This window comes from Tupaia chinensis, unplaced genomic scaffold, assembly GCF_000334495.1.
Source record: "Tupaia chinensis unplaced genomic scaffold, TupChi_1.0 Scaffold000636_1, whole genome shotgun sequence".
NCBI lineage: Eukaryota > Metazoa > Chordata > Mammalia > Scandentia > Tupaiidae > Tupaia > Tupaia belangeri.
This window is the reverse complement of record NW_006160157.1, coordinates 1-25,544: the sequence shown is the minus strand read 5'-3', so window position 1 is coordinate 25,544 and position 25,544 is coordinate 1. Positions and strand designations below refer to the sequence as shown.

At 36.7% G+C, this 25,544-nt stretch overlaps 2 protein-coding genes across 4 annotated transcripts in view; both read right to left on the bottom strand.

Annotated features, from left to right (window-relative positions):
• The window catches only part of LRRC69 (leucine rich repeat containing 69), a 95,336-nt gene extending 86,576 nt beyond the window's left edge, over nucleotides 1–8,760 (bottom strand). For all 3 annotated transcript variants that reach the window (XM_006159564.1, XM_006159565.1, XM_006159567.2), the window contains exon 1: nucleotides 8,517–8,760. In XM_006159564.1, the coding sequence (XP_006159626.1) occupies nucleotides 8,517–8,699 (183 nt within the window). In that variant the 5' untranslated portion in view covers nucleotides 8,700–8,760. The remainder of the gene's footprint in view (nucleotides 1–8,516) is intronic.
• Nucleotides 8,761–14,049: 5,289 nt separating this feature from the next.
• On the bottom strand, nucleotides 14,050–25,539 carry LOC102489700 (deubiquitinase OTUD6B; the record flags this gene model as incomplete). Its single annotated transcript, XM_006159574.3, has 4 exons — nucleotides 14,050–16,309; nucleotides 17,909–18,015; nucleotides 22,125–22,186; nucleotides 25,470–25,539. Coding segments are annotated over 4 exons (324 nt in total), but the record flags the coding sequence as incomplete, so codon positions are not given.
• Nucleotides 25,540–25,544: the final 5 nt, after the last annotated feature.

Below are 25,544 nucleotides of genomic sequence, written 5' to 3'. Positions count from 1 at the left end.
TAGGATAAAAACCTTTTTATAAAGCATAAAAAAAACTGACTAATAATGTCCACCTTTATCTAGAAGTTTTCCAGAATTAACCATGACTTGATAATACCATTTTGTAATAAATTTTCAGCTAATTTCCCTATAACATGTACAAATATTTTTCAGTTTCTATTTGAAGTATTAATATTTAAATTTTATTTTATTTATACTATTTTATTTATTTATTAACTTGCTACAGTCATCAGAGAGATGGAGAAAAAGAGGGAAAGTTAGTAAGAAAGCAAGCCACCAGATCCAGGACTCAAATTGCAATCAGCCATGTGGAAGTCCAGTGCCCTAACCACCAATCCCAGCTGCCAATTTTTATATTCTTAAAGACAGTGAATATTTCCATTCACTATACCCAAAGAGTATATAATCCTGTGTCCCGTTAGGTAAACTATTTTGTAAAAATAAGCAAATCAAATCAATGAAAAAAGAATAACCTAGTTTTTACATTTCACATTTGCACGGGTGTAACCAAGGTGGGAAAGGAGCATAATGGCACACTCTGATCATTTTTATCTTCTTTTAAAAATCTGTGGCATCTTTAAAATCAGTTTAATACAACTGGCAAATAATACTTCTTAGTCTAGCTGTCCTTAAGGAAAATTGCATATATGAATAACTTTGGTAATTTCAAAAGTATCATTTAATTTGTAGTAATTTCCTGACACATAATCAGATTTCTCAAAACAATTATAATTTCATTAAAAATTTAGAAGTTTCCAAGATCTAATATGACATCTAACTTCTAGACATTTCCTGGTGACCCCTGCACTTAGCACTGGCCCCTTAAAGCCCAAAGTTAAACACAGTAGAATGAAATTGGCCCATCCTACTCACTAAATATGAGGAATGGCTATTGACATTCATAGTAAAAGCATTAGCAAGGCACTACCTTTAGATATCTTGTCAGAAGGTTCATAAAGAAGGAATAAAAAAGAATAGAAGTTCCTAATTTACAGGAAAAGGAAATCACAACACAAAGGAACATTTAATAGAAATGTAAAACTTCAAGCATTTGGAAGAACAAAACAATTGGAACTTTTTTTAAATTACTTTATATCATTTTATTCATTTATATATTTATATTTTAATTTTGACCAGAGAGGGACAGAGTATATGTGTGTGTGTGTGTGTGTGTGTGTGTGTGTGTGTGTGTGTGTGTGAGAGGGAGAAGAGAGAAAGCAAGCTACCAGGTCCGGAACTTGAACCACGGTCGGCCATGTGGGAGTTCAGTGCTCTTAACCACCACACCACCTGCCGATCCCACAACTGGAACTTTTATTGAATGTAAGGCTTAAAATTTTCTGAGCTACTAATACGAATAAGACATTCTATAGAGGTAAGTAACGTTGATATCAACTTTAGCTGCTAAGAACGATGTGACCCGTGACCAGCAGATGGTGAAATGGTTACATTGCTGGACTCCCACATAGTTGACACGGTTTGAGTCCCAGACCTGGTGACTTCAAATTCATGCCAGAAGAGTGTGCATGCATGCCCAAAATCCTGAGAGGAAAACTATATATATATATATATATATCAGAAAAAAGAATGAAACCCATTTTACAGATGAGTCAAAGGGGGCACAGACATTAAGTGAATTATTACACATCACCCAGCAAGGGAAAGAAGAGAGTTGGGTTGCTTCTAGATAGCTACCTGCCAGCTAGAGAAAGAAGCTGAAGCTGCAGAGGAGCACAAGAGGCCTGGGCATAGGAGTAAAGCAACAAAGAAAAAAAGGAATTCAGGGAGGGAAAAACTCAGCAGGTGCCCCTGTACCTGGACAGGATACAATTAAGTAAGGAAAATGAATCCCATTTTGATAGCCAGACTTAGAGAATAGTAGGCACTATTGACAGAAAAAGATTTCCAGTGGATGGCACAAAAGAAACTGTAAGATACTGACAAACACTGTAAGCGATATAAAATCTTTCCTATTCTGCTAGACTTAGTGAGACACAGAATGCCCAAGCAAGGAAAGATAGAGGAGTCTTTGCACCTGACCATCCTCTCCTTTCTCTGGATAACCTTACCCTTCAGATCTTAACCAAGCAGCACTTTCTTACAATTACCTCCTCTGGCTTCTCAAAGCAGAAAATACAGTCACCTTGATAGCTTTTTTCACAATTTAAATTTTGCATTTATTTGTATGTTTGATTACCCTTCCTCACAAACCCAAGAATAGGGACATGTGGATGTTTTTGTTCCTTTTTGGATTGTCACCACCTGAGTGCCTAGCTAACTCTTAACACACATAATCACTTGTTGAATATATAAATGAGGTCGATTTGGTTAAATGTCCTTAAGGACAGTAAATACATTAAAAAGAGGGACTAAGGTCATAACAACAAATCTAATAACTACCCAACTCTGCTTAGAGTTGGCTTTATTTACTGTCAATTGTTTATAGTCAAATAAAAGCTATGGCAGACTGTATCTTTGTCCAGGGCAGTCACACACATGAGTGGCATAAGGGAACTTGTCACACTGTCATTAAACTTTATAATGCATGTCAACAATGCTGAACAAATCTGAGATGACCATTATGGGCCTTTATTTCTTTGAAAATTACTCCAGGACTTCAATGGTCACAAGCAAATGCATTCACCGTAAGTTATAGGGCATTATCTTTTTTTTTTTCCCATTACAAGTGATTAGACTTTTCCAGGGCTTTACTAAACAAATTATTAAAGGAACAAAAGAAAAGGTAGAATCTATATCCTTTAAATAGTCACTCCTCCCCATTTTTATCATTGTTGCTAGTTACACAAAATGAAAATACTAATCATAATAGCAACTAAATGTTATTGAGAAGTCCTTATGTTCCAGTTGTGGAGCATCATATACATTGACATTTAATTTAATCCCCAAACATGAAGGCAGAGACCACATTTTGTGCACACCTTTTGTCTATGGAACCCTCAAAAAACAGACACAAGAGAATAAATGGTAAATACTGGTCAAAAAATAATTATGCAGGGCCAACAGATGGCATAATGGTTATGTCACTGGCCTCTCACATGGCTGACTGCGATTCAAGTCCCAGACCCAGTGGTTTGAAAATCACACTAGGTACACATACGTGCCCAAAATCCTGAGAGAATGAATAAGGGATTACAATGTGGCCACCCACTCACTCCGGGGCAGGGGGGTGATGTCTCACTTTTCCTTTCACCATTTCAGTTTTTCTCTCTCAAGCGAGTGCACACACTCTGTGGCAAAAACCTCTAAACAAACAGTGATTATGCAGTGGCCAGACAATGGTGCAGCAGTAAAATGCCTTCTTGCAAGGCAGACCCACGTGGTAAGGTTTCCAGTTCCCATCCAGAAACCTCCCTGAGTATGCCAGCTACACAGATGCCCATAATCTGGGGTAGCTGAAGCTGTGGATGGATCACAGCATCAACACCCTGTCAGGGGACCAGCAGTTGGTGTAATGGCTATGTCGCCGGACTCCCATGTAGTCGACCACGGTTCGCGTCCCAGACCCGGTGGCTTAAAACTCGCTCCGGGTGCATGTGCGTGCATACCCAAGATCCCGAGAGGAGAATGGAGGAGAAGGGATTGCGGTGTGGCCATCCCCCTGGGGGGTGATTTCTCATTTTCTGTCTCTCTGTCTCTCTCTGCTGTCTGACAAGCACACGCGCCCTACAGCATAAAACAAAAAAAAAACAACAACACCCTGTCAGGATGGCTTGCTCTCTCTCCCCCTCCCTCTCTCTTTCTGAGTCATACGAAAAGTAACTAAAACTTTTTTGAAAAAAAGAGTGAATAGGGACCAGCAGGTGGTTGTGACGGTTAAGGCACTGGGCTTCCACACAGCCAACTGCAGTTCAAGTCCCGGGACTGGTAACTTGCTTCCTCTCTCTCTCTCTCTCTCTCTCTGGTGAGCTCATGCAGCCTGTAGCAAATTTAAAAAATGGTAATAAAATAAAATTAAATAATTATTTATTAGAAAAAAGTGAATATGCAAACAATGAGAAGTGGAGACAATCCATGTATAGGCAGTTTTTGTTTCTAGGAACTATAAATAGAACACTACACCTTTTAGTATATTTCACACTAAACATATAGAATTATAAGGAAAAAGAGCTGAAAGCAAGTTCAAAAAAAAACTTCTTTATAAATGCATTTGCTGGTTGGGTGACTTTTGACAAGTAACTTCCTCTTCCTGAACTATTAACTTTATTAATAGTATGAGACTAATAATTTCTTTATAAGATTGCAGAAAATGAATGAAGAGAGTATTGTACTGGGTTCTCAATAACTAGTTGATGTTATTATATTTGATACCATTTTGTGAATGCAGAAATTTTAAATTATTTTTGTTTTAGGAACTTAAAAAAAATCCAGTCTATTCTAATGTTTTATATTCTATGGAAGATATAACCAAAAAACAGCATACTGGGACAAGGCAGATTTTCTATGATTATAAAAGAAAGGCTAATCTAAAATACAAGCACAGTATAGACAAAACAAAAGTAGTAGGTGGATGGGTAGTTTTAATCATTATTGAAAAAGAGTGTGACCTATGGAAACGTAAGAAAGAGTTCAAACTAACCTTTACAAAACACTTCTGGAGATTTTACAGAAAACTTTTAGAATATGTTTGTTAAACGAATATGTTAAACTGACATATATATTACCAAATGTTAAAGAATATAAGGACACTTTGTGGCATACACCATTCATCAGCATTTCAGCTGAATTGTTCAACATACCCTGCCCCTTTTCCCAGCTTTATTTTTCTCCTAAGCACTAATTATCAACTCAAATCCTATGGCGCTTATTGGTTTCTTACATCTCTTCTGACTAGAATGTAAGCTCTATGAAGGCAGGTAATTCCATCTGTTTCACTCACTGTAGAATCACCAGTGCCCAGGGCCACACACGAATGGTGCTCAATGCGTATTTATGGGTTAAATAAATAAAAGCAGAATTGAAGCCCAGAGAGATTAAATGCTTTATATTTAGTTAGTAAATGGCTGACCCACTTAAATTATCCCAGCACTTCCAAACTCTCTCTCAGGGCTCTTCTCAACTCTCTAATCTGCCTCACTCTCTTTGAAACTTTCATCTGCCATTTCTACTAGCAGCCATGAGAATAATTGAGCAGTATCTCTAAACTGTGTTAAAATTAATATGAATTCTTTGAAGGTTTCTAGCATATTTATTTCAGCTGCTTCTAGAACTCCCATTAGAAAGAGAAAAATCTTTTTTTTTTTTTCAAAATTCCAAAACCCTGGACACGGTATATGAAAAAAATGAACAACTAAACAACCTAACACTATTAGCCTGAATCTGACTTGTAAAACACTTTAAAGATAAACCACAAGAAGCCCAGCTTCAAATCAGCTAAATTCTTAGTGGTATGATTATGTCTTTAAAAGCAAGGACTGAGTTGAATCAATTCCCTATTGAAGGAAATTAGAGGTGAGCAAATAAAAGTCAAAATTTAGGGTCACACCTAAATAGTAGAAATATAAGAGGGAGCCACAGATACGCAACATAAGGATAATCACTCTTGAGAGTTGTTTTCTGTTTTTTTTTTTTTTTTTTGAGGAAATATATTTTTAAACCTGTAACTTTTTACTAAACAACTACTAATTGAATGTGAGGTAAGAAGAGAGATATTTTCAGATATGTAAAGTTTCAAAATATTTAATCACTTCATACCCAGACAAGGATGGCATCTAGAGACTTCTGAAAAAATAAGAGTAACCCAAGAATGAGGAAAAAGAAAACACAGGAAACAGTGGGTCTAATTCAAGACAACAGCAAAGGAATGTACTAGACTGACAGTATTTAGCAAACCTAGATAGCAAGGAGCTCAGACCCAGGCAGAAGAGTGAATTCCACATCTATTTCATACAATATGTAATATGATCAAGTTTGAAATAAAATAAAATCATAATAAAAACAAAGGCACAAGAATAATGGAAAGGCAATTACAAATGCAAAGGAGGCGGTGGGGGGTGGTGTGTAGAGATCTGTAAGAATAGAATCATAGTAGACTGACTCCATGTAGATACTATTTACATATTAACTATATTATAGAATTTTAAAATTCTCTAAGAGACAAAAATATTTAATTATGGTTGTAACAGATTAGGGTATAAATGCTATAATTATTATTATTTTTTTCCTGTAGGGAGTGTATACTTGCCAGAGACAGACAGGGAAAATGAGAAAGCGGCCTTCCAGGGGAATGTCCGTGACATAACCCCTTCTCCTCCTCTCTCTTCTTGGGATGGTGGGCACACATGCATACATGCCTGGTATGTTATTGAAGCTGCTGGGTCTGGGACTCAAACCACACAGTAAGATCACAGCCACCTTAACCACCATGCCACCTGGCTAGCCTACTATTAAAGTATGAAGTTTAGATTTTGTGAGGGGAAAATGTAAAAGAGAGCTAAAAATAGACTACGGATGTTCATATTGGCATTTTACAGACTGGGGAGTAAAAAGAGCCTGTAGTTGGTGAAAGAAGAAATAAAAGTGTAATACTATTACTAAGTTTAAAGATAATTATGGAGAGCCAGAAGGTGGCATAGTGGTAACATGATACTGTGTGACATCGGATCCACATAGCGAGGTTCCTGGAAGATGTCCTGAGGTCTTCCTGTAATCACAGGATGTGCATGCCTCCTAGGACTGGGACTGGACATGGACTGTGGCATGGGGACACTGTTGGGGATGTCTCTTTCTGCCTCTTTCATGAAAGAAAGAAATAAAGCTTAAAAGATAACTATGATGAATCTAAACATGAATGTAACTATTTGGAAGGTAAACAGGAATGATGTCTAAAATAGACAAATTAAGAAAACTAAGATGGGTTAAGAATGGTTGTACATGGAGATCAGGATTTGGGGTGAGGGGAAGTAGGACAGAAGATAGCTTTTTATTATAAGCCTTTTTTAGTATTTGATTTTCTTAAAATATTACTTTAATAGAAATAAATTCAGAGAGAATGTTTGTGGCTCAGTAGTCCTAAATTCTGTCGCACAGAAATTCCCCTCCTCCATTACAAAAGTCCAAATTCTTGTTGTCCTATAACTACAATGCACTTTTTTCTTATTTTTTTTAATGCCAGAGGAAGTGTTTGCATGCATGAGAGAGTAAGAAATCACTCCTCAATAAGGACTAATTATGCCACAATCCTTTTTCCTCCAGTTCTTCAACCCATCAGGACTTGAGCATGTGTGCCTGTGCCTAGCGAGTTTTTCTTTTTATTTTGGTTTTTGCCATAGGGCTCATGTGCTTGCTGAAAAAAGACAGAGGCAGAGAGAGGGAAAGTGAAAAATCACCTCCCAGGGGGTTTGGCCATGCTTCAATCCCTTCTCCTCCATTCTCCTCCTGGGATTTTAGGCGCCCATGCGCAACATGTCCAGTTATTTTCAAGCCTCCAGGTCCAGGACTTGAACCACACTTGGCCACATAGAAGTCCAGCACCTTAACCACTATGCCATTTGGTGACTCCCACCTGGTGAGTTTTTCAAGCCTCCGGGGTCATGACTCAAACCCTGATTGGCCAAGTGAGTTTTGGTTTTCTCTGCACACCATTTAACTGCTCCACCACAGGCTGATCATAAATGTACTTTTTAAAGTCACTACTAAAGAGGGAAATTTTACCAATTTCTTGTAATGACAGTCACAGTTTACAAACTCAAATAATTTCTTAAATCTGAAAAGAAATAAAGTAGGGTGAAGATTCAAAGGTATATTTTTGTCATTGAACTCAGAAGGTACAACTTAGCTGCTTATATTTTGTATCAGTGCTGATGACACTTTAAAAAAGAACAAAAAAATTTACAAACTTAATATCCTTTTGTTTTCTTTCAATCTCAAGATTTTTAGCAGCTGGGGTTTCACATTATTAGGCAAAAATATTTTAACATAAGCATCTGGGACTCATTCATGTCAATTGTTGCTCTTTAAGAAGTATGCTTAATTTAAATATTAACCTTCTTTTAAAAGCTATTTCAGAAGAAATGAATGTCCCCTTCTTCCTATTCCCTACCAACACTCCATTTCAAAGTTTCAGCCTGCTTAGGAAATTGAAAATAAGTCCCCTTCCTACACCCTAAAGTCTCCTCATTCCATATGCCAAAGCTTTAGGACAGTCCCCAGGGTAAAAAACATTTCTGGGATCCTCAAACTACTTCCAGATGTGAGCCCCCCAAGGTAAATAAGCAGATTCAGGCTTCCAACCCCTTTCCAGATGACAGACCCCAGAAAGATGAGTGTGGCAGAGACCTAATCCCCTGATTACAGATGTGGGCCAAAGAGCACATGAATAAATTGAAACATCTTCTCTCCCTACCAGATGTAATTCCCTAAGTGAAAAAGCCTTCTGATAGCTTGCCAACAATGGTTCATTCCTCATTAAACCTCCAAAGATCGAAGTATTATTGTTCTCTCACCTCTTTCTCTTCCTATTTTCATTTCTCAATCCTAAAAGATATGCTATGCCTCACCTGGGTCAAGGTACGTATCTCTGGACACACTTCAGGAATTAGGTTATTCTGAAGGTCTAGAGTCTTCAGGGCCGGTAGTTTTTCTAATGTTGAGGGCATCTTTTTTATTTTCTTCCCTGTAAAAGTCATGATCTTTGTATTTTCACCACCCTGCAATGCTTTTATTAATAATCTTTCAACCATGATCTTGGAAAAGTAGAATATGAAGAAGGCAATGATAGGTATTAGAGCTCTTTATTATACATCTTTAGAATCTCTACATGCAGAATCAGTATGTCATAGAAGAAAAACATTCCATTCTGAGATCCACCATGTTGAAGGGGGAGCCATTAGATAGTTTCCTATGTAGAATTTAAAAAGGGAAATAGCTAGCCCAGGTTTGGACAGAAAGCATACAAGGTCAGCTTAGGATATCTCATATCAGAGATAGGCACTTTGTTAAAAACTAATGAAGTCATCATGGTATAGGTAGCAGGGTGCCACTATGTGAAACTGGAACCAAATGAGGCCCAGATTCAGATGGTGGGTCAAACTGTACCCCACGGACATCTATGATTCTGGATGCCCAGTAGGCTGAGGGAGAACTACAGTATGGCAAGACTCTGTTAAGGGTACTTCTCGCTCACTCTCAAAATAAACAAACTAAAATGAAACAATAAAACTACAAAAAAAAACTAATGTGACCACATCAAAAGGAGACAGAAACAACTTCTAGGAGCTCTTGCTAGTCTAAGAAGGGAAGTTTTAAATACCAGAAAAAGTAATCTAAAATGGACTAAAACCCATCAGAACATTAAAATCTAGGAGTTCATAATGGCATTAAAAAAAAAGAATAAAAAGAAACTCATTCATGATACTGGGAGTTGGTAGGATACCAACTCAGTTTGCAAACTGAGAAAAGGGGCAAAATTGAAGCAATATTCTAGCAGGCTGCGGGCTATAGCAGTAGTCCCTGGTTGTACCTGGCCCTGGGACAATGAAGTAGAGAAACATTGCCTTGATAGTCAGATAGGGGAGGTATGGCTCAGGTTTGGTTAGTCTGAGTTTCAAAGGGCTATGCCAGTTACATCTTTTGCTATCTCTAAGAATTGGTTTGCCCCAAGAAGAATAATCTTTCCCCAGCCAGAAAGGTTCTCTAAGTTCAAAACATCATTAATACACAGGGAAAAAATAATTTGATACAAATACAGGAAGGTAGTAATCAGATTTGCATTTCCGACATTCACATTAGTAGCATGACTGTTGAGTTTAAGGAAGTCTGGAGGCAGAGTCAGCCATTATGAGGCTTCTATACTATACTAGGTGAGAAAAAAGGGGATCAAAATTAATGATAGGAAAAAAAAAATGATATGTAATAACAAGGCTAAGACTATAACTGCAACCTGGTTCTTCAGATGTCAATTAGATGGCATAATCTACAATTTAGGATGTGGAGAGTTGGGTAATATTTAGCAGAATAAAGCTGTGACCCAGATCCAGATTTATTAAGACATTTGAAACCAAGGAAGAGAGATGTAAAAATAGATGGAATTTCTATTTCAAACTTTTGAGTTTTGACTTGTATCTTAAACACACTCCCTTATGGATGGTCAGCAGAAAATAAAAGCATTGTTGATCTCACTGCTATGTAGGTTAGCCTCATGAAACAGCAGCATCCAGAGCTTTACCAGAAACCAGAAATCAATCCATTTGGCAGGAAAACAGAAAAATAACCAGCTTTTCGAGACAGTCTGAACTCAGCAAAGGAGTATGGGCATAAAGTTGGATGTTAACTCAGGCAGAGTTATTGACTTATTATGTAAACATAGGCAAGTCAGTCAAACTGGCAGTATCTCTCTTCTCATCATTAAAACAACAAGAAAGAATACCAATCTATTCCACTGAGATCAAATGGGAAATAGCTGATGATTATAAACTACTTTGCAAGTGTAACTAGTCTGAGAATGTTAAAATATATGGCATCCTAGAACCTCAAAGACCTTAAAGTTAAAACAATTATTAATTTTATTCATACAGAAAAAGCTTTAGTTACACTCAATATACAAGAGAACCTAGCTAATTCTTACTATGATAGAGGTCTCTGTGACAAAGCAAAGGATTTTGAAAGCTAGAAAAATACACGAAAAACAGAAGTTCATAATCACAGGTTATGACAGAAACCAATGCATTTATTTGATTTGTTTTGGCAAGCTTATTTTGTAATTAAAATGTGGTCTGAAACTTGGGGTAGAGGGTTTCAAACATGAGCAGATGCTCCATGTACTTGAAAACTGTTAAAGAAATTCTCTGTCCTGTAATAAAGAAAGGTATTGGGTTTCTTTTGGTTCATTTTCTTTTTAAATATGCAAATAGGTTTGGTTTAAAGCGCTAAGGATTCTCTAAGGCCTACTTGCTAGGGTTGGCCTCAGTATTATACTACCCATGTGGCTTGAGCAAGCTATTCATTCTCAACTTCAAGTCTCGTTTTCATTATCTATAAAATATGGATGAAAATACCAAATTCTCTTTTCTGTGAGGAAAAAATAAGCATTTGACACAACTGCTTGGTACAGTGACTTACTGTAAAACTGACTGTTTCTGCAAGTCATCCTTATTGTACTGAAATAAAATAATTATAAACTTATTTATGGTCAGTGTATTAATAAAGCTTTTAATATTTTCTGATCTCTCCACTTATTCCAGAGGGTCCATATATTTTGTAGGTTTGTTAAAATCAGACATTGCCCTGACTGACACATGATGGCAAATTAACAGTAACATTCTCTCAGAAGGGGCCAGAGGGTGGCGCATCAGTAAAACATGATGTTTGGCAATGCTGACCCACAAGAGAAGGTTCCTGGTTTATATCCACAAAACCCCCAAGTACACCAAGCTGTGCCCATGATCTGAGGCTGGCTGACAGTGGATCTAAGCAGGCTGCTGTCTCTTGCTAGTGGAAAAAAATAAACTAAAAACAAAAATTAAAACACACAAACGTAAGCACACATATGCAAATTCAAAAGGAGAAAGAGAACTCTCTTGGATTTTCTCCCTTCTTTAACTGATGACCAAAAAAAAATAAATAAATAAAGGAATTCATCCAACAGCAAGGTAATTATAAAGCAGGCTTTTTGTGGGCAAGTACAATCTAAATTAGCCTCATTTCTCTGTTCCCAGTGTCTATTGTTCTAAAGGCAACTCCTCAGTTATATCTTATCTTCTCAACTAATATCCTGAGACTGTCAATAAGCACTTTTTAAAAAAAAAAAAAAAAAGAGATTTTTGCTTGCCAGAGAGATACAGAGACAGAGAAACAGAAAGTAAGAAATCATCATCCCAGGGTGATGATCACACCACAATCACTTCTCCTCCATTCTCCTCTGGGGATTTTGGGCATGTACATGCACACGCATACACACACACACACCCAGTGTGAGTTTTAAGGCCCCAGGTCCAGGACTAGAATCACAATTGACTACATGGGAGTCCAGCAATATAACCATTATACCACCTGCTATTCCTGTCAAACAATACTTACAAAGCATATTATGAATGTGCTAGATATTTCAACAACAGACATCAAGAAGTTGTTTCTGGAACCAGCAGTTAGCGTAATGGCTATGTCGTTGGACTCCCACGTAGTCGACGGAGGTTCGCGTCCTGGACCGGGTGACTTAAAACTCACGCCGGGCGCGTATGCGTGCGTGCCCAAGATCCTGAGAGGAGAATGGAGGAGAAGGGAGTGCGGCGTGAACATCCCCCCTGGGGGGTGATTTCTCACTTTCTGTCTCTATGTCTCTCTCTGTCTGGTGAGTGCACGCACCCTATAGTGAAAACCTCTCCAAAAAAAAGAAAAAAGAAAAAAAGAAGTCGTTTCTGAGACTTAAAAGACTAAGAAAAACAAATAAACGAAAAAAATACAAGTAACTAATTACCAGAGTATGGGTACTAGAAAGAAATGTACATTAACTGGCTTACCTAACCTAACTCAGATGGGAGGAATCTGGAGATGCTTGCTTACCAAGGTAGGTACTATTTAAGCAAAGACGTAAAAGAAATAAGCGAGGGAAAGCAAACTGAGCTAAGCATTCAGTTCTCAAGTAGGAGAGAACAATGGTGTGTTAAAGGAAAATTAAATCTACGTTAAAAAAATAATTAGAAGGGCCTGATGGTGGTGCTGCAGTAAAATGTGATGCTCTCCAAAGTAAACTCACATGGGTAGGCTGCTATTTCATATATGTAGATCTTCCTGAATATGCCAGCCATGTGTAAGCCCATGATCCTGGCTGGCTGAAGCTCAGGGTGGATCACAGTGCTTGGACTTTATCAGGGATACTCTACCTCTCTCCCTCTCCTCTCTGTCTCTCAAACTTATGAACTAAAAAAAAAAAAAAAAAAAAAAAAATTGAATAATTAGAAATCCCGAGTTCAATGCGAAGCAAGGTTAGTTTAAACAACACTTAAGATAGAAGAGTGGCCAGCAGATGGCTTAACGGTTAGGTCGCTGGACTCCCACATAGTCAGCCATGGGTTGACTATGAGTCCCAGACTTGGCAGCTTCAAACTCATGCCGTGTGTGTGTGTGTGTGTGCAGGCCCAAAATCCATAAAGGAAAATGGACTGTGACATGGCCATCCCCCCTGTGGGTTGATTTCTTGCTTTCTGTCTCTCTGGTAAGTGCACAGGCCCTAAAGCAACAATCTCTCTCTAAAAAAAAAAAAAGAAGAGAAGAAACTCAATGAATGTGAAAATAAGACAGAGGAATAAAAACTAGTTTCATTTGTTCAATAAAAGTAAAAGAAAAACAATAAGAAATTACTAATTAAGTTTTTTTTTTTTTTTTTTGGAGAGATTTTTGCTATAGGGCGTGTGCGCTCGCAAGACACAGAGAGACATAGAGACAGAAAGCGAGAAATCACCCCCCAGGGGGGATGGTCACGCCGCAATCCCTTCTCCTCCATTCTCCTCTCGGGATCTTGGGCACGCACGCACACGCGCCCAGCGTGAGTTTTAAGCCACCGGGTCCAGGACACAAAACGCGGTCGACTACGTGGGAGTCCAGCGACATAGCCATTACGCTAACTGCTGGTTCCCATTAAGTTTTCAGGAAATCAACAGATTCACTCTTTCAGCTAGTTCATGACAACCTGCACAAAGAAGATACTATATTAGTAATTATGTGCCAACATTAATTTGTACACTTCCTTCTTACTGCTTCACATTCTTGCACACAAATGTTTATTCATTTACAACAAGTCTTATAATATTAATTTATCCTAAATAAACTTTTGTTATTCTCAAAAGTTCTGAGCTTCTACTTGATTTCGAAGTCATTGCTTAAATAGCAATTATTCTATTATCTCCCTCTACTCTGTCAGTGGAGTAATGCTACGTTAATATATTTATTCCTAATCCCTTATATGCAAAGCTCTCTGAACGTATCATGGTTAATTATATGTGAAGATAAAATAAAGGCAGATAAATTTCTAAAGCGAAATGAGTTTACTTCTAAATTCAAAAATTGTTAAAGAATGACAATTGGAACAAACAAATGTTGACTTAATGCATTCATTTTTTATTCTTCTTTTGGCAAACTATATTGCTCATTACATACATTCTTTTCCGCTTTATACAAGTAAGAAACAAATTTAAGTGAATAAAATTCCTGGTTAAAGACATATCCTAGAACTCTGACATATACTTTTCTGAATTAGGACAAAAGAAAGTTTATGGTTAGGCCATCATCATACAACAAATTAGTATATGCGGCTTTTAAATTAACATTTGCCATTAAAGATTTTTTAGGTTATAGTTAAATGATATCCATCTAAAATTATATGAAATAACAGAAGCTGACCATACAAATCTTATTTACAACCTTATTGGTTGTTTCAACAAAAATAACAAAAATTTAAAACATGTAATTTAAAAATCCTGACTCTTGCTAGAAAATAAGCTACCAATAAATTATTTTAGAATACTTCAGATATAAATGGAATTTATAACTAAGTTTCATGATATGTTTTATTCCTTAGTGCTAATATTTTAATTTTAAAATAACAGATTACTTCAAAGTAAGCTCCAAGTATTTATTTTAAAATTTTCATTCTTTTATAAATACCAGGACCCAAAAGTTTAGATCAAGGGTTACAAAACAGCAATCTTCAGAAACTATTTTGTGTGGCAGGCAGAACCCTTTTAATCTGTTGAATTGCAATGTCTTTAGAAAGTACTTACTTGCTAAAGCTGACCACAGTCCCTATTAGCTTCCCACACTGTCACCTGCTGGGCATGAGATGGACACACCATCTATAATATTATAAACCCAATATTTACTTATAAAAATCAGGTGTGTTTACCTAAAATACTAATGAAATAAACTTAATGTTAAACCTTACTTGTATTTCTAACTTGGGAAAAATAAATCAAACCAATATAATCTCATTCATAATACATCCTTACATTATAAAGTACCAGACACAATTGTATATACAGGTTCTATCTTCTTAGAGTTAAGTAAAAGATAAATAAGTTACTCCCTTATGAATAACCAGAAATCTGAACTAGATAAATCATTCACACAGAAATCAATCAGACACTGATTTTATTATGCTGACCTTGGCTCCCAAATAGTGGCTTTCAATTTTATCCACACACACAACATAAAAATCTCGACATCTGAATTGAAGTAAAGGTGACATACACTAATAAGGCTAACAAAATAACAAATAACAAAAGTCTCCTTCTAATCCTAGAGATTGAAACAAAAAGGGCAATGTTGTAAGAAAAATTGGAAAAAAGGAAGAATTTGAAGTAAATGTGACCTTAGATTTTTAGGCCACTCCCTCAACCGGCACAAGGTAAAGAATAAGGCTACAAAATATTTCTTACAGAAAAGGCTACAATGAAAGCAGAACAGATGAGTAGTGATGGCGAAAACAACAGAAAATTTAAAATTTGTAGTGATGAAAATAATGATCATGGCACTAATTCTAGTCTTAAGTTTAAGAAATAGCAAACAACAACAAATGAATTAGGAAGACTATTAGGTCTTCTTAAATTTACAAAGAAGTAAAATTCTTTAGAGGTTTGAATCTGACAGAGAACACGTAATTACCTCTGAATTTATCTCATTTCTTTAAACTTAACTGATTCCAATCCGAATAAATATTCTAAAAAAATTTAACCATTAAAGGAAGCTCCTTAACCTACACTTTGATGAGCTATATAAAAAGCTTAATTGTGTTAATCTCATCAATGCCCACATTACTGCAATCAAGTTTATTTTATAAGCATTAATTAAATTTGCGATCACCAACCACATTATTGTAATCACAAGGAAACTGGATCATTTCACTTCTTCAGCAAAAACTGCATTGAAATGATTACTCTGAACACTTTAAAGAAAGGGAGAACATTTTTTTAATATTTTCAAATTTATTCCAACATAGAGCAGAATGTCCAGAATCCTATATAAATTAAACCACTAGTGAGTAAGGTACCGTCTTGGTCTATGAGTAATGTTCTCCACAATGGACTTACAAGTTTTTAAAATGCCACTAAGAGGACACTAAGTAAAGTCTATCTCTGACATATTTCTTAAAAACCTGTAAGTAGCTTTGCCATAAAACTGACTTAAGGTAGTTGTGTTTTTCAGTAGCATTTAGAACAATCCAGCACTTGGCATGAATACACAGACTGGCACACTTACTATAAGATAACTGTAACACTAGCTGCAATTTTCAGTAGCTGTGTTCACCACCTGTGTAACAGAATTGTAATGTTCTCCTAAGCCATATGCATGTCTCATATATCTGAAATAAAAAAAGAAGAAATTAATAGTTTTGATGAAAGTAGTTTATTATATATAAATGCTTATTATGTACATAAAACCAAGCACTCTGAAGAGTTCAGTCGACAGGTGTCTATTCAAAGGCTACATAGATAGTAATCATGAGTTCATCACCCAGCTGGCTCCTTGACACACCAGTAATGTGCTGTTTAAAAGAAGCCAGATCCCACACGGTGACCTATAGTTTGAATCCCCAGCCTAGCCAGCCGGTAACATACCAGGTGCACGAGCACCCAAGATCCAGTGAGCTAGAAGACTGGGGGATAAGGATCATGGCATGACCAGGTCATGCAGAGGGTGCTCATCTCTCTCTCTTTCTTTCTTTTTTCATTCTTTATGTCTCTCATATGTATATACTCTATTGTGAATAAGAAAATATAAAAGTTAAAAAAAAAAAAAGTTCAACTTCACTTGTCTGCAAGATCTGGGTCAATTAATAGAGAGAAAATGGAAAGGTTAAGAGACTAGATGCTCAATAAGCTAAAATTTTCACCTAAATCCAAGCCATTAATGACTACCTTAGTGGGTTTGGCCAACAAACACTAAAGCCAATAATAAATCCCCCATGTTGCATTTCAGAAGAGATTTTCTGATCATGTAAAATATTTTTACTGTATGAAGAAAAAATCTCTAAGGAATAAATAGGCAATTAAATATATTTCAGCTTTTATATTTGTTGAAACACTTACTATTATTGTCAGCCTAGAACAATATTTTTAAAGAATTATCTATTTTAATTTTAACCATGGGGGAGTGTCCAGCATCTTAACCACCATACCACCTGCTAGTCCCTGAGCTTAGGACAACATTTAAAAGAGCTTTAAAATTTTAGAACCATTCAGGACCAGCAGATGGAATAATGGTGATGATGCTGGACTCCCACAGTCAACCACAGGTTGAGTCCTGGACCTGGCAGCTTAAAACTCATGCTGGGCACATGTGGTGCATGCCCAAAATCTCCAGAAGAGAATGGAGGAGAAGGGATTGCAGCATGGGGGGTGATTTCTAACTTTCTGTCTCTGTCTCTCTGGTGTTGCACGTGCCCTATAGCAAAAAATCTCTCATAAAAAAAGTAAAACCTTTCAAAATATCTTTATTTCTTAAAGGTTTAAAAAAATCACCTAAATCACATATTTTAACAATGCTTCCTAGGTCTATAATCCCAATTAACATAAAATCAGCAAAATTAATTCACCTAAAGATAGCTTTTTCTTTTCTCTTTTTATTGCCAGAGGGCAGGTACACTTGCTAGCATGGGACAAAGAGACAGAGAGAAAAAGCACTCCCTAGTGGGGTGTGTTCATGCTGCATTCCTTTCTCCTCCATTTCTCCATCCTCTCAGGATTTTGAACACACATGCACACAAACTCATCACATTTTTTCAAGCATTAAAGCCTAGGATTCAATCCAAGGTTAGCCATGTGGGATCCAGCTCCCTTAACTACTAGGCTCTAGTGCTAGTCCAAGACAGTTTTTTGATTAATCAACATACACAACCTATAATCTTTATATTCTTTTTGTCTTAATTATAAAAAAACAGCAAAGATTTTGAGGTACTTACATAAGTATTAATGGTTTTTTGGGATATTCTTCACCAACTACAATAGGAGGAGAATCAGCCTGTATTATCTCTATTGGTGTTTGTAAAATGTGAGACAGAGCTCTTAGCTACAAGGAAAAAAAATGTATTAGTATGGAAAACTATATGGCAATTTCTACTTAAATGATAAATTATAGAAGTACTCATAAATGGAGCAACCAGTCAGAGCAGCCAATGTGCTCTGTTTATTGCTCTACATTGAGAGCCTGACAAATAGTGGGCACTCAACAAATACTTGTTTAACAACAACAAAAAAATTGGGTTGTCGAAAAAGTCATGACGCACTTTCGTGTAGAAAAACGCAGAAAAAATAAACCATAACTTTTCCAACAGCTCAGTATGTAGTATTTATTAAATCAAATGCAGAAATTTCTCAAACACTAGTTACACAACAGCTTTGTAAAATATCAATTATATAGTGAATGAAATGAGATGGGTGGATTGAATTTATTATACTAGTCTCTCTACTTTTAAAAAAGCTTGAAATTTTCACAATAAATTTTTAAAAAAATATTAATAGCACTGCTTAAGCATAGACCAAATTGATTACAAAGAGATGGGAAGAACAAGAGATTTAATTTTTTTAACTTTTAAGAAGATTCTAATGTACAACTAGTATTGAAACCCATTATTCTTTAATTCTCAAGGCAAAAGTAGAAATGAGATATGTATATGAATTATATTGCTCTTTAAAGAAATTTCAATCTGATTAACATCACACAATTATAAGCAATTTTATACCACACAGGACAAAATTAAGAGTTAATGCCTGATGACTAACAGTAAGTATAAATGCTAACATTTTAAACAAGCATTCTAAGTGCTTTATATGTATCCATTCATTCAATTCTAACATTAATATTATGGGATAGATACTACAATTATTTTAAAAATCTAGACCTGAGGTACAGAAATGTTAAGACTTGTTAAGTCAAGCACTAGGAAATGAAATGACTTGCACTAAAAACTCTACTGCCCAAGTTCTTAAATTAATCATTAATCACTGAAAGTGACTGAAAACTTTCAATCAGGGCCAGCCTAGTGGTTAAGGGAGCTAGATTCTACAGGTTACTGACTGTGGTTCCAATCTGGCCCCAGTGGCTTGAAAACCATGCTGGAAGTATGTGTGTGTTTGAGTACAGGTGCCCAAGTCCCAAAGGAATGGAGATATGAAGGAGAAAGGACTGCAGATGGCCACACTCCATTGAGGGGGTAGAGGTGTTTCCTCTCTCTTTATGCAGAGCACATGCATCCTCTAACATTAAAAAAAAAAAAAAAAAAGTCTTCGATCATACCACCCTGATCCATGTAGCTGCACCCATTAAAAGAATATTACCTCTGGGCTAGCAGGTGGCAATAGTGGTTAAGGAGCTGGACTCCCATATGGCTGACTGAGGTTTGGGTCCCAGACCCAGCATCTTGAAACTCACGCCAGGCACACATCCCACCCAAAATCCTGAGAGGAGAATGGAGGAGAAGGGATTGTGGCATGGCCATCACCACAAAGGGTGATTTCTCACTTTCTGCCTGTCTGGTGATCGCACACACCCTATAAAAAAAAATCTCTCTTAAAAAAAAGAAAAAAAACAAAAAACAAAAACAAAGAGGAAAATGAAAGGAAAGAGAACATTCCATCAAGAACACAGTCCTTTGGGACCAGCAGTTAGCGTAATGGCTATACTGCTTGACTCCCATGTAATCGACCATGGTTCAAGTCCTGGACCCAGTGGCCGGGCGCATGTGTGTGCATGCACAAGATCCCAAGAAGATAATGGAGGAGAAGGGATTGGGGCGTGGCTATCCCCCCAGCGAGTGATTTCTCGCTTTCTGTCTCTCTGTCTCTCTCTGTCTGGCTGGTGAGCACACGCGCCCTGCAGCAAAAACCTCTGGGAAAAAAAAAAAAAAGGACACAGGCCTTTTAAAAGGTTTTGAAGAAATGTAGGCTATTATTTTGGATATATAGAAAGAGATGTATGCTACACATGGCAAATTGAATCCATAAGCTTTTTGTAATTTGCTCCTCTGTAGCATTTCTCTTAGATCTAAAATAACATTTTTAAAAATCTAGTATGGCCATGATGGAGGGTCTAAAGCAAGTTCTAGAAATCCTAACATCCCTTTTAACTCTTCTGAAGATTTTCTCTTTAGTAATTCAAGTTTACTTGTTGTGAAAACAGCAAATCTAGTTTCAAATGAATTCACAGATGAACATTTTTTTGAGTAAATGTCTCCAAGAATGTTTTAAAAGGCTTTCTCAATTTAAATGATTAGGTCTCTAATACCTATATTAGTTTTTGGCTCTTATTAGAAAATTTAAGTATCTTTATTCCTAGTATAGTCACAAAACAACTATGAAAACTTTAAAATTGAGTTTCAAAAACCCAGTAGAGGCATACAAAACTAATGGACATAGTTCCCTCTGGTGGAGAGGTACAAATATAGCAAGGCTAAGAAAAAGATTTTGGAGAAATATTCATGTCACATTTTTAAATGACACAGTTCTTAAAGTGAAATATTTAGAGCCACAGCCTATTCAGGACAACTAATCATTATTATACAATACTATTAATAAAATACTGCTAGATTCATCCACCTGGCACTTTTGCTTACACACTTTATGCACAAACTCGTGCTTTAATTAATGTTCATAAATATTTGATTGAGTACCCTTAGGGGTTTCATTATCCCCATTCAGTTGTTAAAAATCTCAGGCTCAGGACCAGCATATGGCATAATAGCTATGTTGCTAAACTAACACATGGTCAACTGCAGTTCAAGTCTCAGGTCTGGCAGCTTAAAACTCACACCAGGTGCATGTGCATGCATGCCCAAAATCCCCAGTGGGGCGATTTCTTGCTTTCTGTCTCTCTGTCTCTCCAGCAAGTGCATGTGCCCTATAGCAAAAATCTCTTTAAAAAAATTCGGGACCAGCAGTTAGCATAATGGCTATATCGCTGGACTCCCACGTAGTCAACCGCGGTTCGAGTTCTGGACCCGGTAGCTTAAACTCACTCCAGGTGTGCGTGCCCAAGATCCCGAGAGGAGAATGGAGGAGAAGGGATGGTGGCGTGGCCATCCCCCCGGGGGGTGATTTCTCGCTTCCTGTCTCTCTGTCTGTCTGGCGAACGCACGCACCCTATAGCAAAAACCTCTCAAAAAAAAAAAAGAAATTCAGGCTCACAGATCTAATAGGTGGCATGGTGGTTACGGCACTTGACTCCTGTATGGCAGGCCATGGATCAAGTCCCAGACCTGGAGGCTTACTTTCTCTCTCTCTCTCCTTCTCTCTCTCTCTCTGCCCCCAGAGCTGGAGGCTTACTTTCTCTCTCTCACACTCTATCCAGTGAGCACGCACGCCTTACGGTAAATTTAAAAATAATAATAATTAATAAATAAAATTAAATAAATTAATTCTCTAAAAATATAAATCTCAGACTCAAAAGGTTGGCTGACTTGCCAAGGTCATGAGACAGAAGTGGATGCACAAGCCAGAACCTGAACCCAGGGTTTGCTGTCTTATCCTCTTTCTAATAACCCAGGCTGCCTAACAATGCTTGGCTCACTTAGGCATTTTGTTTATTTTGTCTTAATTAAAATAAGATAGAGGATTAAAAAAATTGAGCTAAAAAGAAACTTGATAATTCTGAGTGACTAAACATACTGCTTCTTACATATGAATCTTAATATATTAACTGTTTTCAAATAAGTACATTACTATCAAATAGGACTTCAAAGCATATTGTAATAGATATATTGTGGTAGTATTCGACCTGTATTTCACCTAAAAATACTGTTTTCTAATTCTGATGTAAAAGAGATGTAACTTTTACAATATTTTTTTACTTGAGTAAATTTTCACTTTCATAAGTCTAGAAAAAATCAAATAATTGCCAGTAGTAGTATCATAAAAACACTTAAACAGATATAATAGCAGCTTCTTCAACACAGAGACGTAACATTGAGCTTTATTTTAAAAACAAAAGAGTGCTTCACTTCCTCAAGGTACATACTTTTAATAAAAGGACTAAGAATGTTAACTCACTACTACTTTGTCAGTAGAGAAATAGTGAAAATATAAAGAAACCTTCAAAAAGAAATTGGGATCAGCAGAATAACATCTGAAAACTACAAAAGAACTTAAAAAATAATTTAACACACGAACACTGTGAAAACCTACCTCAAGCTGACCTCCCCATGCAGCTGTGTTTACAATATCATTGCAGTACTTTCCAAACTCCTCTGTGGACAAGAGATCAGAATATAGTACTTAGTAATTTTCATAAATCACATTACCATATCCTTTTTATGGTTTTCACAGTTGCTGATGGAAATGCCCAAGTTATGAACATCTTACTTCTCTATCAATAACCCATATAATTTAATCTCCTTCCCTGATCCAAACCTAATTCACCCTACCTTCTACCAACTTTCCATACAAAAGCAAGGCAATCCATTTCTGTTTCATCACCCTAGCCCCAGCCTGGGGCCCAGGGACCTCACCTATATAATAAGCATATATCTCTCTATACCAAGAAGTTACTCCTAAAATTACTGTTACCATGTTCACTATTTTGTGAAGACTCTAAGAAATGTGAGAAGAGAATCTAGGTTAAAAGTATAAATGAGCTAAAACTCTTTGATCGGAGGTAGTATAAAATAGTACCTTCACTTGTTATTTTGAAAACATATTATTTGCATCACTATCAGTTCTAGCCAAGGAAAGGACTTTTCAGATCAGCACTACGAGGCGATCTCCTCATTAAGTTTATAATGGACATATCTTGTGCACATTACCTACTTATACATCATATTAAAGAGAGCAACAGGGACCAGTGGGTGGTGTGGTGGTTAAGGCGCTGGACACTCCCACGTGGCCAACTGTGGTTCCAGTCCCGGACCTGGTGGCTTGCTTTCTCACTTTCCCTCTCTCTCTCTGGTCAAATTAAAATAAATAAATGAATAAATAAAATTAAATAAAGAATCTTTTTCTTTAAAAAAAATAAAAAAGAGAGAGCAACAAACATCCTTCCACTTCAGAGACACATGAAAGCCTTATGGGTATCTAGAAAAAACATGTCTCATCCACTTTGATGCAGTGGTAAAAGGAACCTCTCCAAGGCTGACCCACACGGAAAGGTTCCTGATGCATTCCAGAGAACTCCCAGAGTATTCAGGGAATACATGTATCCATGATCCGGGTTAGTTGAAGCTGGAGGGTGGATCACAGTGTCATGGCTCTGTTCAGGCTGCTGTCTTTCTCACTCATGGAAAAAATAAATGAATAAACTTTAAAAAAAAAAAAAAACCTCTACTGACCAGAACAGTCCCTAGAATAGTGCCTAGCAAATAGCAGCCTTCAATAAATATTGGTTGAATAAACACATTTAAGTGTCTTGTGTTTTCTTTTGACTCAGCATAGTAAACTACCACCTCCTCTCAAATGTCCTACAACTCTCAGATCCGGAAAATGTCAATGATTCAATACTTATTCTGGAGAGAAATTACAGAAAAGCTGCCTTTATCATGTTAATTCTCCATATACCGAGATAAGTGAAGGAAAAATGTCCCATATGCCATGGCAGATTCTGGTTATTTAGCAAACAATACTGACCTAGAACAGCAAGAGATATGTTAATATTTTTACCAAGACATCTATGGGAAAGTAGTTGGCTAAAAAATTTGATATAGAGATAGTCATATTTGAGATCCATCAACAGATTATCTCTAGCCACACACACTAAACAAGTCCTAACTGATTATCACTGCTCACTGTAATTTGTTCCGTTTCTTGCTTTTCCTTCCCTCCATGAAGAGCAGACTGCATAAAGGAAAGCCAACTTTTACCTTCACTTCTACAACTTATCCTTGGCTCTGTTAGGGTGCCTTCTTTTTCACTCATGGGAAAAAAAAAAGAAAAAAATTTTAAAAAAAAAAAAAACCTCTACTGACCAGAACAGTCCCTAGAATAGTGCCTAGCAAATAGCAGCCTTCAATAAATATTGGTTGAATAAACACATTTAAGTGTCTTGTGTTTTCTTTTGACTCAGCATAGTAAACTACCACCTCCTCTCAAATGTCCTACAACTCTCAGATCCGGAAAATGTCAATGATTCAATACTTATTCTGGAGAGAAATTACAGAAAAGCTGCCTTTATCATGTTAATTCTCCATATACCGAGATAAGTGAAGGAAAAATGTCCCATATGCCATGGCAGATTCTGGTTATTTAGCAAACAATACTGACCTAGAACAGCAAGAGATATGTTAATATTTTTACCAAGACATCTATGGGAAAGTAGTTGGCTAAAAAATTTGATATAGAGATAGTCATATTTGAGATCCATCAACAGATTATCTCTAGCCACACACACTAAACAAGTCCTAACTGATTATCACTGCTCACTGTAATTTGTTCCGTTTCTTGCTTTTCCTTCCCTCCATGAAGAGCAGACTGCATAAAGGAAAGCCAACTTTTACCTTCACTTCTACAACTTATCCTAGTCTATGATTCCCTCCTGGTGGACACTGCCAAACCTGTCATCTTATCTCAAGGACTAACTTTCTTCATTCCATTTTTACTCCTATGAAAACTTTTCAGGGTTTATTTGCTCTATCATTTGCCAGTCGCACAAATTTTTTTTTACCTCCCCATAAATACTTTACTTTATCAAAAGTATTGCAGAAAAGAAAGCAGGTTATTAGTTTTGTAAAACTTTACCTGAATACTAACCTCCTGATTATGGTTTATTGAAAATAAAATGAACTCTCCCAAAGTATAGGATAAAGGAGATTCATTTTTCTAATAATTCTCTGCTTATTGTCTTCAGGGGCTATATATATTTCCAGAGATGGGTCAAAGTTTAGCTCCCTCTATGCTTAACTTTGTCAAATATTTTTGACAAATATTTGACAAATATTTGAACTCAACACACTTTTTTTCAATAATAATGATTAATCCTATTCTATTTTTCTGTTACACAAAATGATAAATGCTTACATTTTAACTACAAAATGGTTAAGCACCTAAGAGATCTTATAAAGCAAAATCTAAAAGTATCCATTAAAAATACATAATTCTGCCTGAAGTTTGTGATTTTTTTTCCCCCATAAGAACTATACGGGTTCCTCTTATGCTCAGGAAGCACTTTAAAAGTAACCACAACCAGAACAGGAGTGGAAGGATTGGATGGGAAGAGGGGGAGGAGGTGAAGGAGGAGGGGGTGAGGGGTATAGCGTGATGCGGTTACAGTGCTGAACTTCCACATAGCCAACCAAGAACTGTACTCGGCAGCTTGAAAATCAAGCCAGGTATGTGTGCGTACATGCCCCAAACCCCAGGAAGGTGGAGGAGCAGAGACTGTGGTATGGCCATCTCTCCTAGGAGGTCATTTCTCACTTTCCTTCTCTCTATCTTTGCCTCTCTCTCTCTGGCAAGTGCATGTGCCCCAGGAAAAACTAAAAAAAGTAACTAAAAAATAACCATAACCACCACAACAAAACATAGTAAAGAAAAAGAAATTACCTGGAGTATACATATCTCCTGTATTAGAGTTTGTTAAAAACGGTAGAAAGTCTTCCACATGGCTTTGCATATATT